An 18790-nucleotide genomic window follows, 5' to 3' on the forward strand; every position below is an offset into this window, starting at 1 on the left:
CCTTCTTGGGAACTCTAATGCGTAAAAATGCTGATATTGCATGTCCCGGGCAGGAATGAAAAGATCAAGCCAGAGTTCTCCCCATTGATGGAAAGCGTCCTGCTCCTCCAGCAGGTGTAACTGCCATTCGTGGTCTGCTAAAGTATACAAAAAAGGGATGGATGGAATTCTTAACTTAATCTCAGCCACTACAATATACATGGGACCGCATGCCTGAGTAACGTTATTTTACATACCATGCCACCTCAGTTTGGATCCAGCCATAGGCAACTCAGTCTTCACCCTGCTCCAATGGGGACAGTCCAGTCTGACCTGCCAGGTCAGCTCCTTCTTGAACCGGAACACATGCAACCCAGGAATGGCATCGTCCAGTTACAGCTCAGCAGCCAGGTATAGCTTTGTTCCAGTGACACAGTGTCCCATTTAGGGCGACACACTAAAGTATACAAAAAAGTGATGGATGGAATATGTGAATTCATCTAAGGCACTGGTAATTATTCAGTCCGCATTCCAGTTCATCGATAGTTTGCACACCATGCCACTATGCAAATCAGGCTTGACACTGCTCCAATGGGAACAGTCCAGTCTGAACTTCCTGGCCAGGTCCTCCCTGAACCAGAACACAAGCAACCCAGGACTAATTTCACTCTTGTTAGGTCGGGTAAGCATTGGTGGCTATGTTCGTTCTGCCTGATATTTGAAGATCCCTTCAGGAGGCTCGCAACCAGAGAAACTACCTGGCAGTCCAGGCACTTACTGAGGCATAGGACCTCCTGGCAGAGGTCCCAAGGCTCTAACCCGCCTTACTTTTTATAGTACCAAATGGTGGTGTTATCTGTGAGCACCTGCACCAGCCTTTCTCTGATGGTGAGCAGAAAATCTTCAATGCCAATCAAATCACCCTCAACTCCAACAAATTAATGTGAAGTTGAGCCTCTGCCACACGCCTCTGATCTTCCCCTCTGCCAGATGACTTCCCCATCCAGAAGCGATGCATCCACAATCACTGTCAATTCCAGGAGGGGTGAGGAGTGGGGACTGCCACTGATCCAATCATGGTCCTGCAACCACCACTGCAGATCATTTGCAATCTCCTCAGAAATGTAGATACAATTCGACAGATTCCACTGATGCTCTGAGAGCCTGCATATGCTATCTGGCATGCTTAACCATCAGGATGCAGGAGGTAAACAGTTCCAGCAGCCACAGAGTTATCTACATTGAGATCCAGAACAGAGGCTGAAAAATTGTGATCATAACTCTAATGTCCTGGACTCTCTGTTCAGGGTGAAAACCATTCAACTGTACTGTGTCTAGCACGGCTCTGGTGAAAGGGAGTGACTACAGAGGAGTAAGGTGTAACTCTGGCACACTGATCATGAACCCCAACGATATAAAGAGGCTTGTCATTGTTTGGAGGTGGTTGATTACTACCTGTGGTGAGCCCGCATTTAATAGCCAGTCATCGAAGTAAGGAAGACTGGTTTCCCCAACCTCTAAATGTATGCTACTACCACTGTCATCACTTTTGTGAAAATCTGAAGGTGAGGGAGGGTGAGTTAGAGCACTCCAAACTGAAAAGTCCTGGACCACTGTGAATTGCAGTATGGAAGTAAGAGTCCTCCAGGTACAACGTCACCATCCACTCTCTGGAGAATTGGGCAGAAAGGACCTGGGCTTGTGTGAGCATTTTGTATTTGTTTTTCCACGTTAAGGCATCACAAGGGCGAAGATATAAATGGGACGAAGACCTCCATTCCTCTTTGGCCCCAGGAAGTAGCAGGAGCAACACCCATCTGTCGGAAGTGCCACTCTTGGATGAAATATCGGATCCTGCCTCTGATGAGGAGGCTGTGTGCGGGAGTGGACACACTAAGGTGGTTTCGCAGATGTTGGATGGGTGTTGGACTGAGCTGTGCATTGTCCCTGATATACTGGGTGGTGTCTTTGCAAACTGCGACCTTGGGCCCAAAAGGGATAGGAGATCTTTTGGGCTCGCAGCAGGGTCGGACGTTGATGGTATTGGACACCCCTAACATAATGCCAAAAGGAGTGAAATTGCTGATAGAACTGACTGGGGGATGTAGACAGGCCCAAGGAACATGCTACAACGATGCTTCCTTTAAAATATTTCAGGGTGGATTCTGCTTCCTCACTGAAAATGTGAGAACTATCAAATGGCATGTCTATCAGGGATGCTTGGACATCCCTGGAGAAGCCTGGAGACGTGGCTCTAAAGTGGCACACTTGCACCCATCGCCCAACCTAAGCAGTCGTCGTATCCAAGCCAGAGCGAATGAAATTTAGCTGTGTCATGGCCATCCTGGGCAGCTTGAGTAGGAACACCCAGAGGATACCCAGAACTGCTGGGGCCACCGTGTCCTATACGGTATGGGAGTAGCAGACTAAAAGGCAGCAGGCATTCACTGATCACAGAGCAAGGCTTGTGGAAGAAAAGATGATTTAGCTAAATGTGTCTGTTCTTTTAGACTCACGAGGAGGCAGGGTGATGTGTAAGGTCTTGCCACCTAACTCTCTGGTGTGGGATAATGTGAAAGAAGTCAAGGTTGCCTGAGGCTGGTCTACGGCACTAGCCAACAAACCTGTTAACTAGTGAACCCAAAAATGGTTTCATCCAAGTACCCAAAGTGGTGTCCTCCGTGAGGATCTCATTAAAAAGTAATGGTAATAGAGGGTCTGTGGGAACTTGACCAAGCCGGAGTACCTCCGTTTAGAACATTAGTCTTCACCTCCATTGTAGGGAGCTGTAGTTTTTGTATTTCTGCTGCCTTCATCATAATTACAACAAAAGAGATGCTTTCTTCTGAGACAGGGCGGGAAATAGAAATGGGTATCATCTAGAGAAGTAGCCAGGTCAGTGGTATCCAAGAGTTCCTCCTACCAAATTTCTTCATCACGCTGGGGAACAAAATCATCCCCATCATCAAAACTGCATTGTCTGAGTCAATGCCAAAAATATTTGTGTAACGTCTGAGCCCTAAAATGTGGTAAGGGCCAGGTATCAGAATCTGAAGGGTTACTGCCTGCTTGCGTTCCTGTGGGAGCAGGGCATAGCCTCATTTGGTTGGATTCAGCCCGGATTTGGAAGGCACAATAAGCTGCAAATCGTCCTCTGGTGCCAATGCAGACACCAGCATCGATGTAAAGGGGGTCAGCACTGAAGCTGGTGTGGAACCCAAAGCAGGTTTGTGGGAAACAGATGGTACTGAGGACGGAGCCACTCAAAAATCTGACTGATGTTCTCTGTGGATCCGTGGGTCCTGAAGGCATGCAAAAGAGAGCCAATAAAGTGCTGAAAAAGCTACCCTAAAGGCCTCCACTTGCATCGTTGACAGAGCCAGAGATTTGGGGTGCATTAGGACCAGACTCGGAATCAGTTCTGATGGAGACTGGAAGTAAGACCGTGTGGCATCTGGTAATTTTGTTCCCTCTCTGGTGTTCAAGAATGGCAGGAAAGGGCATAATCACATTTTGATTTCTTGTGCTTCTTCTTGGACTTAACTGAAAACTTTGACGCGATGATGGGAATGACTTTGGGAGCTGGAAAAGGACCTTCAGACATTTCAATCAGTCATGGTGGGGACTCTTCCGATGTTTGGTGACATACAGCTTTACCTTGCGGGCCCATATGTCCTTCGGATTCTTTTGGACACAGTTGTCATACGTCATGGAATTGTGCTCCGACCCCAGGAACCATAGACCGTTTGTGGGGATTGTCACAGACATTGGTTTATGGCAGCCCCTACTTGGCTTGCATCTGTTGTTTTAGAAAGTGACATCTTACCTAGTACGCCCGCAAAATTTCAAAAAATAGTCTTGAATAGACCAACGAGTAGCTTGGGATCCACGTCCGAAGGTGTGGAATAAAAGGCACTGACATGAACACTTATGAGTGGTGTTTATGTGCTGCTCCATTCATCCCTTTTGTAGCAGAACAAGGTCCTGCGTTGCTTAACAATGCCACCTACCAGAACACAGGAGTACTGCTTTAAACTTTCCTGATCAAGTCTGATGCCTGGGGAATACTCACAAGTGAAGAATCTGAGGTTAGAAGTATCCACCAGAAGGTGTATGACACAAATGTGACGTCTGGCCAACTAGAACAACAATCTACAGTCACAATGCCATACTTTATGGCATCATGCAGCACATTCAAAAGACTGATGATGTGCAGTCTGATCTCAGTCCGAGCTCTCCTTGTTAGGTACAGGGCCTAATTCTACCGGGCTAGGCACAGTCAGTTCTGACTTGTCACAGACAGCACAAAGAACACACTAACATTACTCCATAATTGTGTCCAAACCAGACCACCAGATACTGTGGGAGCCCACCCTTCATAGCTTACATGCCTTTGTGACCCTCATGGGCAGATTCAAACAGCTTCCCACAAAGATCCAAAAGAACCACCAACAACTCAGCCTTTCTCATCAGCCCATTGACTAACAAAAGTTCTTCCACTACATAGTGGAAAAAACTACCTCACTGTCAGCATTCTTCACCTTGAGCTAACCACATCGGATATACTGAGAAACGTTGTTCAGTACTTCCTACTCCTTCGAAACCTTCAATCACTCAGACTACAAGATCCACCTTAGGTAACACGCATGAGGGCACACACCATGACTTATTCATCCTTCCAGTTAAGTTGAGGATTCAAATGGAAGTCTTGATAACAATCTGCCAAGACCTTTTTAACACCTTGTATGTACTCTATACGGCAGCAGACATACATTGGTGGTGAACACTGCCACCAGTGGTTTAAACTGCATGCCCCATAGTTTGCTGCAAAAATGGTTGATGACCCACCGAGCCAGAGCCTCACATTCCACCAATGAACAGGTGGCTTCCGCTCCACACAGACTCTTGAGGCAAATGCCACCACCCCATCCATTCTCCAGACTCTTACAATCATTACTCAATTTTGAGCCCATATACTCTCTACTCAAATTCGGTCCTGGAGCACAATGGGCCTCTTCACAAACACTCACTGTACACTTGTACGTCAGTTATCTGTTGTACCTGCTGCCATTGACCAGCATATCACAGAAGTCCCTTTCATGCCGTAGTGCCTAGAAATATCCTTGCAGCCCACCGCTCAGCAGCGGTGATTTACAGCTCCCACAAGGCTTGGGGCTCCTACCACACTAAGCATGAGAGGGATACAAGGTACTACTTTAAGAAAGTGCTTCCCCAATTGGTTTATTTCCTGAAGTAAGGGTACTGGTATCCTCCTACAAACAGCACCAACTTGAACTCACCCTAGTTACCGGTCAAGGAATCCGTTTTTTTCACCCCTGGACATTCTACTGTGGGTATTGGCTTTCTAGGCTGTCAGACTAGATCTGTCAGACTAAGTCACAAATTATGCCAGCGTGACTGCTACACTGCTAACCTTACTCCGACCTTCGACCCACTCCCTTCACACACAGATGGAATAAAATACAGAGCGTCTAGACAGGCCACAACCCCTACTAACCCTACATTACTAACAACGGTTGGATTTACTTTGTCATTTCAGCCACAGATCTTGGACTTTATGGACAACGCCATTTTGTGATTGCAAACTCCAGAATCTGCTAACTCCCAGGGTCTGAAACAGCAAAATGGCTTTTTGGTAGGTTTGAAACCCATCCGCTTTTTGAGTAATAAAAGCATTTTCGGTTCGCAAAATGAATTTACCTTATCCATACAAAATCGTAATTGGGAAGTGTGTAAAATAAGCGCTCCTTCCGATTTGCTTCTTAGGGTGTACGCAGTGATCTATGGGACCACTATCTGCTCCCCCATGACGCTTTTCCAAAAGGACTTTTTTAAGCAGCGGTTCCTTCACAGAACACGAGTTGCAAAATAATAAAAAACATATATATTCTCATTTGGGAATTCAAACTCAAGGCTGGTGGTCTGCTGATCCATTCCATTCCAATCGCAGCGAGTCACAAATAACGACCTGCCTATTAGGCAGATGGTTCAGAGACACCCTCGGACTGGACATTTTGCAAAGAAACATATCAATATATAGGTTACACTGCAAAATTAAAGACTGATTGCAAAACAGAGGATGTGCAGAGAACATGATTATTTAAGCATATTTTTCTTTAAACAGGTCATGCTGTAATGATAATTGCTCTCTAAGTTTTGTTTTATATTTGATGTGAAACTTTCCTGAAAAGTGTGTTTTATATAGTCAATAGCTGTCTAAAAAGATAGATTTAATAATAATATTCATGTATATCCTTTGTCTTTTGCGAATATGAAGCTCACACTTCCTCACAAGGGCTCCTGAAATGGAACAGAGCAGAGGAGGCTGCGGCAGACCCAGCACATCACAGGGCCGGGGGAAAGCATGGGGAGCGGGGGTGGGAGGGAGATGACAAGTCTTACCCTGGTCAAGCAAGTTTGCATCAACGGAAAAGGAGGATGATTACACGGCGCGGTATTTGTGAATAACATTGCAAAACAATTTTTCATCATGCCTGTAGTGTCCTAGCATGGACACGTTCTAGTGTTCCCGAGTGATGTATCATACTTTACACACACCCACCACAGACTTCATGGTGTCACATGACGCTGCCAATAAAAGGGGCCGAGCGCACGTGCTCGTGGCCATTCCCACTACCCCTATCTGGTGTCTGAGTGTCCATCATTGCTGCTCTCCAACATGCGGGCCTAGGGCCCTTCGCAATTTTACACTGGCGACGAGGCCGGTAGTGCAGCCCATGCGTGCCACTACCCACAGCAAAAGAAAAAGGGGAAGAGAGCTGCCCGCCTAGAGGGCACCCCCTGCAACACGGCGCGACGCGCCGAGAATCCTGTGGGCACGTCGGAGCCCCGCAGCGACCGGGAGGCCCACAGCAAGCCGACCGGAGCCCACCCACGTCGGCCGCCACCAACAAGTGCCACCAGGAAAGAGCGGACCGCCCAGTGCCCACCTGCGACGGCCGCGAGGCAGAGACACCCACCGGAGAGGTGCACCGGCTGGGCGGAGCCCACCCGCCACGACCGCAACAGAGCATCAGGCCCGCCGGCCGAAGGTGAGCCAGGGCGAGAAGTGCCCGCCCATGAACAATGCCCAAGTATAAGCAGGACCAGCGGAGCCCACCCGCGGCCTGCCCGAGTCGTCCCCTGCCCCCGCCGCGTGTGTGAGTGGAAGCGGCGGGGCACAGAGACTAGAGACGGCGTGGGAAGGGGCGACCGGACCCGCAATCAAGAAGAATAACGAGGGGGAGGGAGCGGAGTAGCTACCCGCCTCCCGACCCCCCTCGCAACGTGGTCCGGAGAGTTAGCGGGCCAGCGGAGCCCGCCCGCCGGTAAGCCCCAGCAAAGACTGCAGAGCCAGCGGAGCTCACCCGCAAAGTAATGGCGCCATGACGGGTGTGACCCAGCGGACCGCACGCATCACTATCCCCTAAGGCGGGTAACTACCCTGCATACCAGCATGCTGCAACCACCCCCTCCTGCCCGCGCCTGAACTGTGAGGCTGCAGCGGGCAGGGAGAGATAAGTGACCACTGCCGCAAGTTAAACTAGCCGGCGGGTGCCACCCCGCACGGCTACAGCGCCCCCGAACGTGCGGCGCGAAAGGAAAAGAAACTGCCGCCTCTCTGTGCCCTGAATCGGGCACTACACACCCGCCAAATAATTGCTGAAGCGGAGCCCACCCGCTCAGCACAGGACATGCTCTGCGCTCCGTGCAACCGGATCTGAATAGCCGGCACCCCGCACGACCACACATCGCCCAGCACACCAACCCCCCTGCCTGCGCGAGGACTGCAGAAGGCTGCCGCGGGCAGGGAGGGCAAAGAGTAGTGAAGGCAGAACGGGCGCCGGCAACAGGAGTATGCCCCCACCTCCTCGGTTCCCCGGCAGAAAAATGAAGCGCCTATAAGCGGCCAGCGCCGCCGAAATTAACTGTAACTGTGACCCAGGGACACTGGCTGCCAGAGCGCTCACAAACAGGAGAAAGCGAAATGTGCCGGTGAACCCGGCAAGACACGGAGCATTTCCCCCCTCCCCCTGTGCGCAGACACGCAGCAGTGCCTCACTCCCACGCACAGGCCCTCCTGCCTCTCAGGAACAAAGAGAAAATAGACAAGCACTCACCGAGGAAAGAGGTGAGATCTCACTCCAGCCCCCGGTGCAGCCCGAGAGCAGCAGGGACAGTAAAGTGTGAAGGCAACCAGGAAAGAACGTCCCGGGGCGAAGCAGGCTGCTGCTAGAGGGAAGCATCCAGCAACACTGCCACCCAGTGGCCAAAAGAAAAAGCGCACCTGCCATTCCAGAAAAGAACAACAAGCATTGCACAAACCCACGATGGGTCAACAGTAGCAAGGGGCAATGGATTGAGTAACACCCCCCCCCCCAGAAAAGCATATAATCCCACGCAGCAAGTAAGTGCGCAACAGCGCAGGAGACACCCACACACACCAGCAAGGAGTCGGCAGCTGCCACTTCCAGCGCGACGTGGGAAGAGGCACCAATGCCTCACTAAGCATCCAAGCGCTGACAGAACGTCTGGAGGAAACGACTACCCAGCACTGGAAGAACGTCCAGGGACAAGACTGCCGCGATCAAAGGACGGAGAGAGCAGTGACGCCTTGTGGCCACAGGCGCTCACCGCAGCATCAACCACTCCCGCCAACGGTCCAAAGCAGCAAGTACCTGACGTCAGCCAAAGCAACAAGTACCCAACGACACGCAACAGGCGTCCAAGAACCCTGAACAGTAAGTGCGCAGACAACGCGCCACGTGGCGACGCACAGCCACCGCAAGCAGAAAGAAGAGCGCATGCAGCGCCATCGCGCAGAACAATTATCGCGGACGACCACACGACATGGCGCCTCCCAGGAGCCGATCAGCAGAATGATCGCCCATCAAGTGCTGAGCCACAACGGGTCCCCAAGAATTGTTGTAGCGCAAAAGGACGACCACACGACGTGGCGCCTCCCAGGAGCCGATCCGCAGAATGATCGCCCATCAAGTGCCGACCCGCGACAGGTCCCCAAAAAGATTGGTGAAGCGCAAAGTCCGACAGGACGACCAAAGGCAACCTGCCAGGCATCGGCAGAAGTGGACCGCCAAACGGTCCAGGACGTTCAACCATGAAAAGGTCTACGGACGTGGACCCCCGAACGTCACCAACCAGAATCAAGAAAAGAAGGTTCGCGACACCAACTCTGGCTGCTGAGGAAGAAGGAGAAAGTGTCCCCGACGGGGACAAGACCAGGGGTACACATGCAGAGTGCGCGCACTGCATGGAGGACCCAGGTCAGGAGAGAAGACACAAGATCGGTCCAAGTGATGTCGCGATGCAGGAGGAAGAAAAGGAGAGATCCGAGTGGCACGTCTGCCACCGCGAAAAGGAAGGAAGAAAAGAAGAGATCTGAGTGGCACGTCCGCCACTGTGAAAAGGAAGGAAGAAAAGAAGAGATCTGAGTGGCACGTCTGCCACTGTGAAAAGGAAGGAAGAAAAGGAGAGATCTGAGTGGCACGTCTGCCACCGTGAAAAGGAAGGAAGTATATCCATGTGGCCTGTTGCCACAGTTAAGAGTGGAAGGAGAAGTCAGTGCGTAGCAACGTCCCCACAGTGAAACAACCAAGGAAAGAGAGAGGAGTGCAGGAAGACCACTCACACTCCCGAAGAGAAGGAAGGCGACAAGTGCCAGGACAACGGTGCGAGGAACACGAGGCCGGAAGAACACCAGTGGCAAAGAAGACCAGCTGATCGACGATGTTTCCGCACACCCAGGATCTGCGGAGAGGAGCAAGCGAGACCATTTGTGACATCCACCTTTGGGGGTCACACGGACACGGGACAAATGCCAGCCGTGGTGACCCAGGGGCAGAGGCCTCCGGGACGAGAGATGGTCCTCCAACGCCCATCCGAAAGGTCAGGGGAGGGCGAAGACATCGCAAGCAAAGACAGAAACCAACAGCTACCTCGGGACGAGGCTGCGGAATCTGAGGTGAGACACATCGTCTCCTCCATACCCCCACTGACGGCGGCGTAGGAGCAACCTGATGTGGCACATCCAGCCCAGCGCAAATCCGAGAAAGAGGACCTCAAGGACATCCCGTGGCTGCTACAAGTAAAAGTCGTCATGAAAGACTCCTCAGTCTGCTGTGTTACGTCAAACATTTCTATGAAAGGAATATTTCTGCAGACACCAAGCGTGTGTTATGAAGAACGATGCCGAATGTTGGTGGACAAGATAAATAATAAATGAACAATACAATGACAACACATTACAATGAATTTACATTCCACATTTTCATGCATTACACATCATAAACATTTGAAAGTTGGGCGGGGTTAAGTAAACATTTTAATCCCATAAATTCAGGTTAGAACTAGGGTCGTTAAGATTCCAGATCAAAACTCGTTATGTCACAACTTTGCTGCATCGGTTGCTGAACAGTGCACACCCGCGGGTAGGATCTCAACGTTTGTACATTTTAAAAAACACACATTTGCGCTATCTTCACTCCAATTAATACATAAAAGCGAGTCTTCCAAGGTAAAAACTGACCTTTCTCAGTCTTACCTGGCAGAGATTTCTGCTGAAGCTCAGTCATTTTAGCCAATGTTCTTGTGTCTCGCGTTTCACAGTGGGTGCTAAGTTCATCCTGCACAGAATTTGTGGAAATAATATTAGTTTAAAAAGTAAAACATTCAAGAACTAACCAATACCAAGAGACTGCACCCACCTCTGTCCCATCATGGTGGAACAGAAACCGCTCTCAGCTAGGCACACCACTGCTGTTGGCGCTCACCCTTCCCCATGGTTCACAACACGCAGTAATCCACAGTGAGCTGAGCACCGCTGGAGCACAGACGCCCACCGACTACTGGATGGCGTATGAGACAAAGAAGAGTCACCAGAGGCTCAGCACCAACCAAGGTACATGAATGCATACGTCACTCACCACTCTGCTATACCGTGTATGGTCGGAGGGTAAGCCCCTATCCACTTCCCCCGTCAGGGAAGCACACCAGCCATGCTTGGTCTGGAAGCCCTGTGGTCCAGGGGACAGGATAGGGAGCAATCTGGAAAGGGATCCATAAAGGAGGCAGCCACTCATAGCTTTTATCTTATTCCACGGCCCTGGTGCAAGCCCTCCAGGGCACTTTGCCCGCACTCCACCATCTTATTTAAGCATGGGCATGGCTGGCCTTGGGGATATTATCCATCACCTATCCCTGGGTATGTCCTGGTATCAGGCTGAACCCACGTCTTTCAGCATGATCCTCTCTCACCCATCACCGTTCACAGGGAGAGCTGGCCTCCTCCTCTCATGTTCTCATCTGCGAGTGGAAAATGTTTTTTGCTGGATACTTTAAACTTTGGTTAGAAGATCCCTTGGATAGCATGGAAAACTCCAAAAATAAATAAGTTCGATTTTTCTTACACTGCTATAGATCAGAAAGTGCTTATTACAATGGCCTTTGGTAGAAAACACCACAAACAGTTGGCATCCGACATTTGCCCAAGCTCTTTAGTGGTGAAATATAAGATGGGTGTTCTTTTTTTTGAATGAAGGGAAAGGGCAGAGAGGACACAAGAAGGGTGTTCTTCTGAAATACTGAAGAAACATAAATATTTTAACTAGGGGTATGACTAGTCCAATGATTAAATGCCAGCTCTCTTCAAGGGGTCTGTTTACGGTCTTCTGTGCCACTGCAGAGGTCTGCACCAAGGCACAATTACTCACTGTTGAGGAAACTGTGTACTATCATTTTGTAAAACTTTATATTAACTCCATTGTACTCATTGAAAATGAATGCGATCAAACTGTGGAAAATCCAATTCTGTTGGCAGAAGGATCCATCAGAAGAAGGTCTAACAGGAGCGGCTCCTCCACTATCGCGGAGAAGCCTCACCACCCCTACCAGCAGCATACAAAAAACAGATAATAAACCTGGGTTATTATTGTTTTATTTTGTTTCCCGGAGTTTTGGGGGGGTGGGCCTAGGGGGATAACATGCCACATCCCACAGGGAGTGGTATGCACTGTTATCAGTGCACATGACAGACTGGCAGGCTGTCTCAAGCCGGCCAAACTGTCATGCGCACTGAAGCTCTCTCCATCGCAGCTGCGGTGCTGGGTTGGCGAGAGCAGGGTATAAAAAATTCACTCACAGGATAGAAATAACGTCCATTAGCAGATTGTAGGCACAGAAAATGTTTACATTGTTCAAATCAGGTGTTCAAATATTGAAGTACTGCATTAGGAGCACCGGTTCCTGAAAGTACTACTCTGAGTCGATCCAATGTTTTGCATCCAGAGGAGCAATCACACGTTCAGGGAAACAATGAACTAATTAAGAAGGGCACTGTTGACAAGAGTGGAATTTAAGCTCATATCAGTTTGTTAACTCTCCTGCCTGGTAACAACACCAATATTGATAAATTATAAAATATATTTGATGATTTATATAGCGTGGCTTGTCACTCGTGAGGGTATCCAGGCACTGTCCAGAGGCACAGGGAGATTAAGTGATTTGCCCAGAAAAACAAGATGTTGAGCCGAAGCAGAGACTTGAACCCGAATGCTCAGCTCCCGAGTCGGCAGCTCTAGCAGCTGCACCACATCCTGTTTAAGACCATTTAAGACCATTTCACTATCTGACTTTAAGGACCTTCCGCAAGATGAAGTCACAACTATGATTAGAAATATATATATAGCACTAAGTGTAGGATAGTCATACCCTTCATCGATTATCATGGACTGCGACAGTGTCTATAATCACTTATTTTCTATCAAAAACGCTATAAAAAAATCGAAGAAAACTCATAGCTAAAAAAGGTCTTCTTCTGCCCAAGAATTGAAATAATGACAAACACTACCATTACACAATCTTAATAAGGGGGCTACTTCTTAACTGCAAGGCCATTTGCAGGTCAATGTACATTGTTACAACCAAGTTTTCACCCAAAATAGACAAAACAGTCAGCTCTCCTGCAATCTGGATGACAATGAAGCCAAGAGATCCTCCTTCAAAGACCGCTTGGATAACAGCGCACACGACAGCAAAGAGCTCTTCAGCATCGTAAAGAAATTCTCCAACCCCAGCGCAAACGACATCCCACCCTCACAAGAACTGTGCGACTCACTAGCCATCTTCTTCCACCGCAAGATCGCTGACATCCACGACAGCTTCAACACCACGACCACCCCGACTACGCCAGACGCCACCTCCCCTGTGAACACCACCAGCGCCAACCGCCTGAACTCCTGGTCCAACGTCAACGACGACGAGACAAACAAGGTCATGAACTCCAGCCACTCAGGATCTCCGTCTGACCCGTGCCCACACCACGTATTCAACAAAGCAGACGCAGCCATCGCATCCCAACTAAGGAAGGTCATCAACATCTCCTTCGAAACAGCGACATTCCCAGAAAGCTGGAAGCACGCCAAAATCAACGCCCTCCTCAAGAAGCCCAAAGCAGACCCCAAGGACCTCAAGAACTTCAGGCCCATCTCCCTGCTCCCAGCAAAGGTTATCGAGAAAATCGTCAACATGCAATTGGCCCGCCACCTGGAAGACAACAACATCTTGGACCCGTCCCAGTCCGGATTCAGACGAAACCACAGCACCAAGACAGCCCTCATCGCAGCCACAGACGACATCAGGCGCCAACTAGACAACGGTGAAACATCAGCCCTCATCCTCCTGGACCTGTCAGCCACCTTCGAAAAGGTCTGCCATCGCACTCTAAAGACACGCCTCCTAGAAGCCGGAATCCAAGAGAAGGCTCTTGACTGGACCACGTCCTTCCTCTCCGGCAGAACTCAGAGCGTCCGCCTCCCACCCTTCCGATCCGAAGCCACCGACATCATCTGCGGTGTCCCCCAGGGCTCATCCCTCAGCCCAACGCTTAGATGGATCCGGTCCTTCCTGACAGGTAGATGCTTCCAAGTCCACCAGGGAGATTGCTATTCTAGGGCGATTGGGTTGGGCCAGGGCGTGCCGCAGGGCTCGTCCCTGAGTCCGACCTTGTTCAATCTATATGTCTCCCCGCTGGCGGCCATTGTTGAAAGCTATGGACTACGTCTTGTGTCCTATGCCGAAGACACACAGCTGGTAATATCCCTCTCACGTGTACCTGGTCTAGTGGCGGACAAGTTCAGAGTTTGCATGCAAGAACTGGCAGCCTGGATGTCCGCCAACTGCCTGAAACTCAATGGCAGTAAGACTGAGGTGCTCGTGGTGGGGGAGGCCCATCTGTATGGTCGTCGGCATGGTGGCCACTCTGCCTAGGAGAGACACCTGTCCCCTGCCAGGAGGTAAGGAACCTTGGGGTATGGCTGGATGTTGACCGTACCTTTGGCTCCCAGGTTAGCCGAGTGGTGGGGACATGCTTCGGAGTTTTAAAAACTCTGAGGAAGGTCTTGGATCTCCTGCCTATTACAGCTCGCCGGACGCTGGTGCATGCTTTAGTCACCTCGCGCCTGGATTAAAGCAATTTGCTGTATCTGGGGGCCACGGGAAAGGCTCTCAACCGCCTCCAGGTGCTGCAAAATGCTGCTGCTTGCCTTGTTTTGAGGCTTCCTAGAAGATCTTCCTCCAGGGCAGCGCTCCAGGCTTTGCACTGGCTTCCTGTCAGGAGCAGGGTGGAATTCAAGGCTCTAGCCACGTGTCACCGCATTCTGAGAGGCAAAGCCCCTGCCCCGTTACAGAGTCTGGTTACCCGGTATGAGCCTACAAGGAATCTGCGCTCCTCCTGTACAGGACTTCTGAAAATCCCTAAAATAAAGAAAGCGTGTATGGGGGGCAGGTCATTCAGATATTTGGCTGCGAAGCGGTGGAATGACCTGCCGCCAGAACTACGTTTGGAGCATTCGGAATCCTTGTTCGGGGGAAACTTAAGACTCATCTTTTCAGACGGTAGGTGACTGTGATGGCTGCTTGGACTGCTTACCCTACTTACCATAGCGCGGGGACACGCCTATGGGCGTAAACCAGGCGCTTTATAAATCTCCCTAATAATAATAATAATAACGCTGTTCAACGTCTACATGGCCCCTCTCTCACAAGTGGCCCGCCATCACAACCTCAACATCATCTCCTACGCCTACGACACCCAGCTCACCCTCTCCCTCACCAAGGACCCACACCACCAAAACCAACCTCCACGAGTGAATGAAGGCCGTGGCCGACTGGATGAGGAGCAGCCGCCTGAAGCTGAACTCGGACAAGATGGAGGTCCTCATCCTCGGACCCACCCCCTCAGCCTGGGACGACTCCTGGTGGCCCACCACACTGGGAACAGCAACAACACCCACCGACCAAGCACGCAATCTAGGATTCATCCTCGACTCCTCCCTCTCCATGTCTAAGCAGGTCAACGCTTTCTCCTCCTCCTGCTACAACACCCTCCGCATGCTCCGCATGATCTGCAAGTGGAACCCGACCGAAACAAGAAGAACGGTGACACAGGCCCTCGTCAGCAGCAGACTGGACTACGGCAACGCACTCTATGCAGGAATCCCAGCCAAACACCTGCGACGACTACAACGCATTCAAAATGCCTCCGCCCGACTGATCGTCAACGGTCCCCGTCGCAGCCACACCACCCCCCACCTGAGAGACCTACACTGGCTCCCCATCGACAAGAGGATCACCTTCAAGCTCCTCACCCACGCACACAAAGCACTCCACAACGCCGGACCAGCCTACCTGAACAGCAGACTCAGCTTCCACACCCCCACCCGCCAGCTCCGCTCCACCAGCCTCGCCCTTGCCGCTGTCCCCCGCATCCAACGAACGACCTCCGGCGGCAGATCCTTCTCCTACCTCGCCGCCAAGACCTGGAACACCCTCCCAACCCATATACGGCAGACCCATGACCTACTCGCCTTTAGAAGACTCAAGACCTGGCTCTTCAAGCAGTCTCAGCACGCCCCCTCCCTCCCCTCAGCGCCTTGGGACCCTTACGGGTAAGTAGCGCGCTTTACAAGTACTCTGATTGATTGATTGATTGATTGAAGCAGCCATGATCACAATATTAAAAGTGTCTGCTGCATTTGATACCACAGACACAAAATCCTTTTTGGCTAAGAAAGAGGTGACAAGTTGTTCTTGGATGGTTTTATGCCTTCTTGAACAGATGCTATGTCCATCTAGCTGTATGTTTTAGGGGCATATGTATGAACAAACCGTTTTGTGAGTCCTTAATAGCGATTTTTAGCGAATCGCTAGTAAGGATGCACAAAATGCAAAGTATGTAGAAATCGCAATAATAATTGCGATTCCTTAATATTCTTTAAATGCGAATCACAAATTGCAATTTGCAATTAAGGAATACCTTCCCATTAATTCCTGTGGACCTATAGGAATAAATGGGAAAACATTTGCAATTTGCGAGTAACCATTAGGTACTCGCAAATTGCGAATGCAATTTCAAGGGTGCAAGGGTGTCTAAAGGACACCTTGTTGCACCCCTGAAATATGAATGTGTGCACATGTGGCGCACATACATGTCCTAAGGGCATGTGTGTGCACCATATGCCACTTTGAAAAATGCCAAAAAGAGCATTTTTCAAAGAAATCGCAACTTACCACCAACTAGAAGTTGGTGGTAATTTAATCGCAATTTACGACCAACTAGAAGTTGGTGGTAAATTGCACTTTTTTTTAAGGGGAAAATCGCACAACTTGGGGGCTTCCTGCATTGTATTTAAGGAATCGCAATTTGCGATTCGTGAAATGCATTTGCAAAATAGGGAATCGCAAATTTTGCGATTCTGTATATTGTGAGGGCCTTTTGGGATGATTCTGAGAATTGGGCCCGTTTGCGTATGGGAATTAGGCTTCATACATATGCCCCTAAGAGTGCAACTAACACACCAGAACAAGGTCCTTTAGAGCTGTACCGCAATCCGTTAAGTGAGACCACACTTCAGAAAGAGAAATATAATGCACATCTAAATAGATTGATCGAACAGCCAGGTTTTTGGGGCATATTTTTAACATAAGCAAATTCTGTCCTCGTCTCAAGAAGAGAGGATGGTTATGCCACCAAGAGGATCCACATACTCTTAACAATTGCTTTCCAAAATTTAGTTTGGCTAAATCTGGAGACTTAAAATGTTTGAGAGGCTGACTAATTACGTCGGGCTGATATTTACAGAAGCTAGCAGCTAATCAATGAGGTTGAATAGTATAAGCATTTGTGATTTAAAGATGGCCTTATTTATAAGCAGCCAGTGAACAGCTCACATTATTTTCAGAAATGGATTCGGGTTTCCACACTCTAAAGATTTATCCGGCCATTCCCATATTCTTGTATATTTTCATAGTTCTTGCCGACAAGCCTTGGGAAATGCATTACAATAGTCAATGCAAAAATATATAAACTCATTGACCAGCTTGACCTTAAGTATTAAGAACAAAGAAGAGAAGATCCTACATTCAACTCCATCTTCTTCAAGACTATTTTAAACATGTATTTCACAATCCATGCACAGGTGAGGTGAACAACAAGCCTGGTTAAGCCTAATAATGCCTCTAAATCCACGGTTTTACTGTTGTTGTCCCTTCAAACACAGAGAGATCAAACAAATACATGGTTGCAGTTTTAAAATAGATTATTGGGAGGAAATTTAGACTAGGTATTGTTTCTGATTCTTATATGTCCTTGGGTAATCATGTCTATTAGATTTTGATTTCCCACATACTTAAAACTCTTACACAGGATCAATTTTGTTGCAAGTCTATTGTACTTGTACTGAAGGGATTATCATAAAATCTAATAATGACTATTGCAAAGTGTTCAAGGATGGCTTAGCAAAAAGGAACATCTAAAACAAGTGCTACATAATGCCTTTCCCAAGACTGTTAATGGTAAACAAGCCGGACTTAAACTGATAACGGGTCTGGTAGTGTATGTTCATAAGGTAAATTCGTCAGGAAATTAGTGAAAATGTAGGGGCTTATTTGCACTGTAGAAGAACATGATAATAGCGATGATGTGTTCAACGTATTTTACATTGTGTCAGATACAACCTGGTGTTTATTTTTAAGTATGTTTGAGCATTCAAATATAGTCTGAATGGCGACTTGATGCAATGAAAACCTTTGTACACATCTACCACATTTTACTGTTTATGTCTTTCAGAGTGGCATTGGTAGTGTTCAGACCACTAGGATTTTTCAGCAGAGAAAATAGTAAGTTGAGAATCATGTTTCACGGTTTTCTAAATCACTTGCCAAGTTGGATCACACACACATATATGGTTTAGGTTTGTCCTTTAGACGGGACTCTTGATAAAGAAGACAACAAAGCAACTTCCATTATATTGGAAGTGGGGCCTTGGTCCCGAGAAACAGTCGGAGATAAACTCAGGATAGGGAAAAGAGTCCTAGCACATTTATCAAATGCCACAGATGTAATTAGGCTGGGCTTGTAGCCTCAGTGGGAGGAATTGGTTTGAATCTACTTTAGCCGATTCCACCTAGATTTTTATTTTATTTTAAACCATCTGTTTTAAAAAAAAATCTTTGCTGCATGTTTTATTCGCTTAACTGTATGCTCTGCTAAAATACACTTGAGTGCTAAAAGCTAGTTCTCTCCTTTCAAAAAAAGGGCCGCTGGCTGCTGCGCAGTTGGGGGTAAAAGGCACTGCGCTGGTTACAGGTGATCATGTGTGCTCCCTTGTGGGGGCTGAGCAATTGGGATAACTGTCTAACTCAGCCAGGGATCTGTCCACAGATAGCCTGTCACAGATGGGACCTTTAATAAACTGATTATGGCCTGTTCAGGCCT

The 18790-nt window shown here is 48.8% G+C and overlaps 1 protein-coding gene across 2 annotated transcripts in view; it reads right to left on the reverse strand.

Moving 5' to 3' along the window:
• Positions 1–18790, reverse strand: part of LOC144826433 (transient receptor potential cation channel subfamily M member 7-like) — a 1864676-nt gene that overhangs the window by 292729 nt on the left and 1553157 nt on the right. For both annotated transcript variants that reach the window (XM_078684758.1, XM_078684759.1), the window contains one exon: positions 10562–10643. In XM_078684758.1, coding sequence (XP_078540884.1) covers positions 10562–10643 — 82 coding nt within the window. The remainder of the gene's footprint in view (positions 1–10561; positions 10644–18790) is intronic.

This window comes from Lissotriton helveticus, chromosome 3_2 (assembly GCF_964261635.1).
Source record: "Lissotriton helveticus chromosome 3_2, aLisHel1.1, whole genome shotgun sequence".
Taxonomy (NCBI): domain Eukaryota; kingdom Metazoa; phylum Chordata; class Amphibia; order Caudata; family Salamandridae; genus Lissotriton; species Lissotriton helveticus.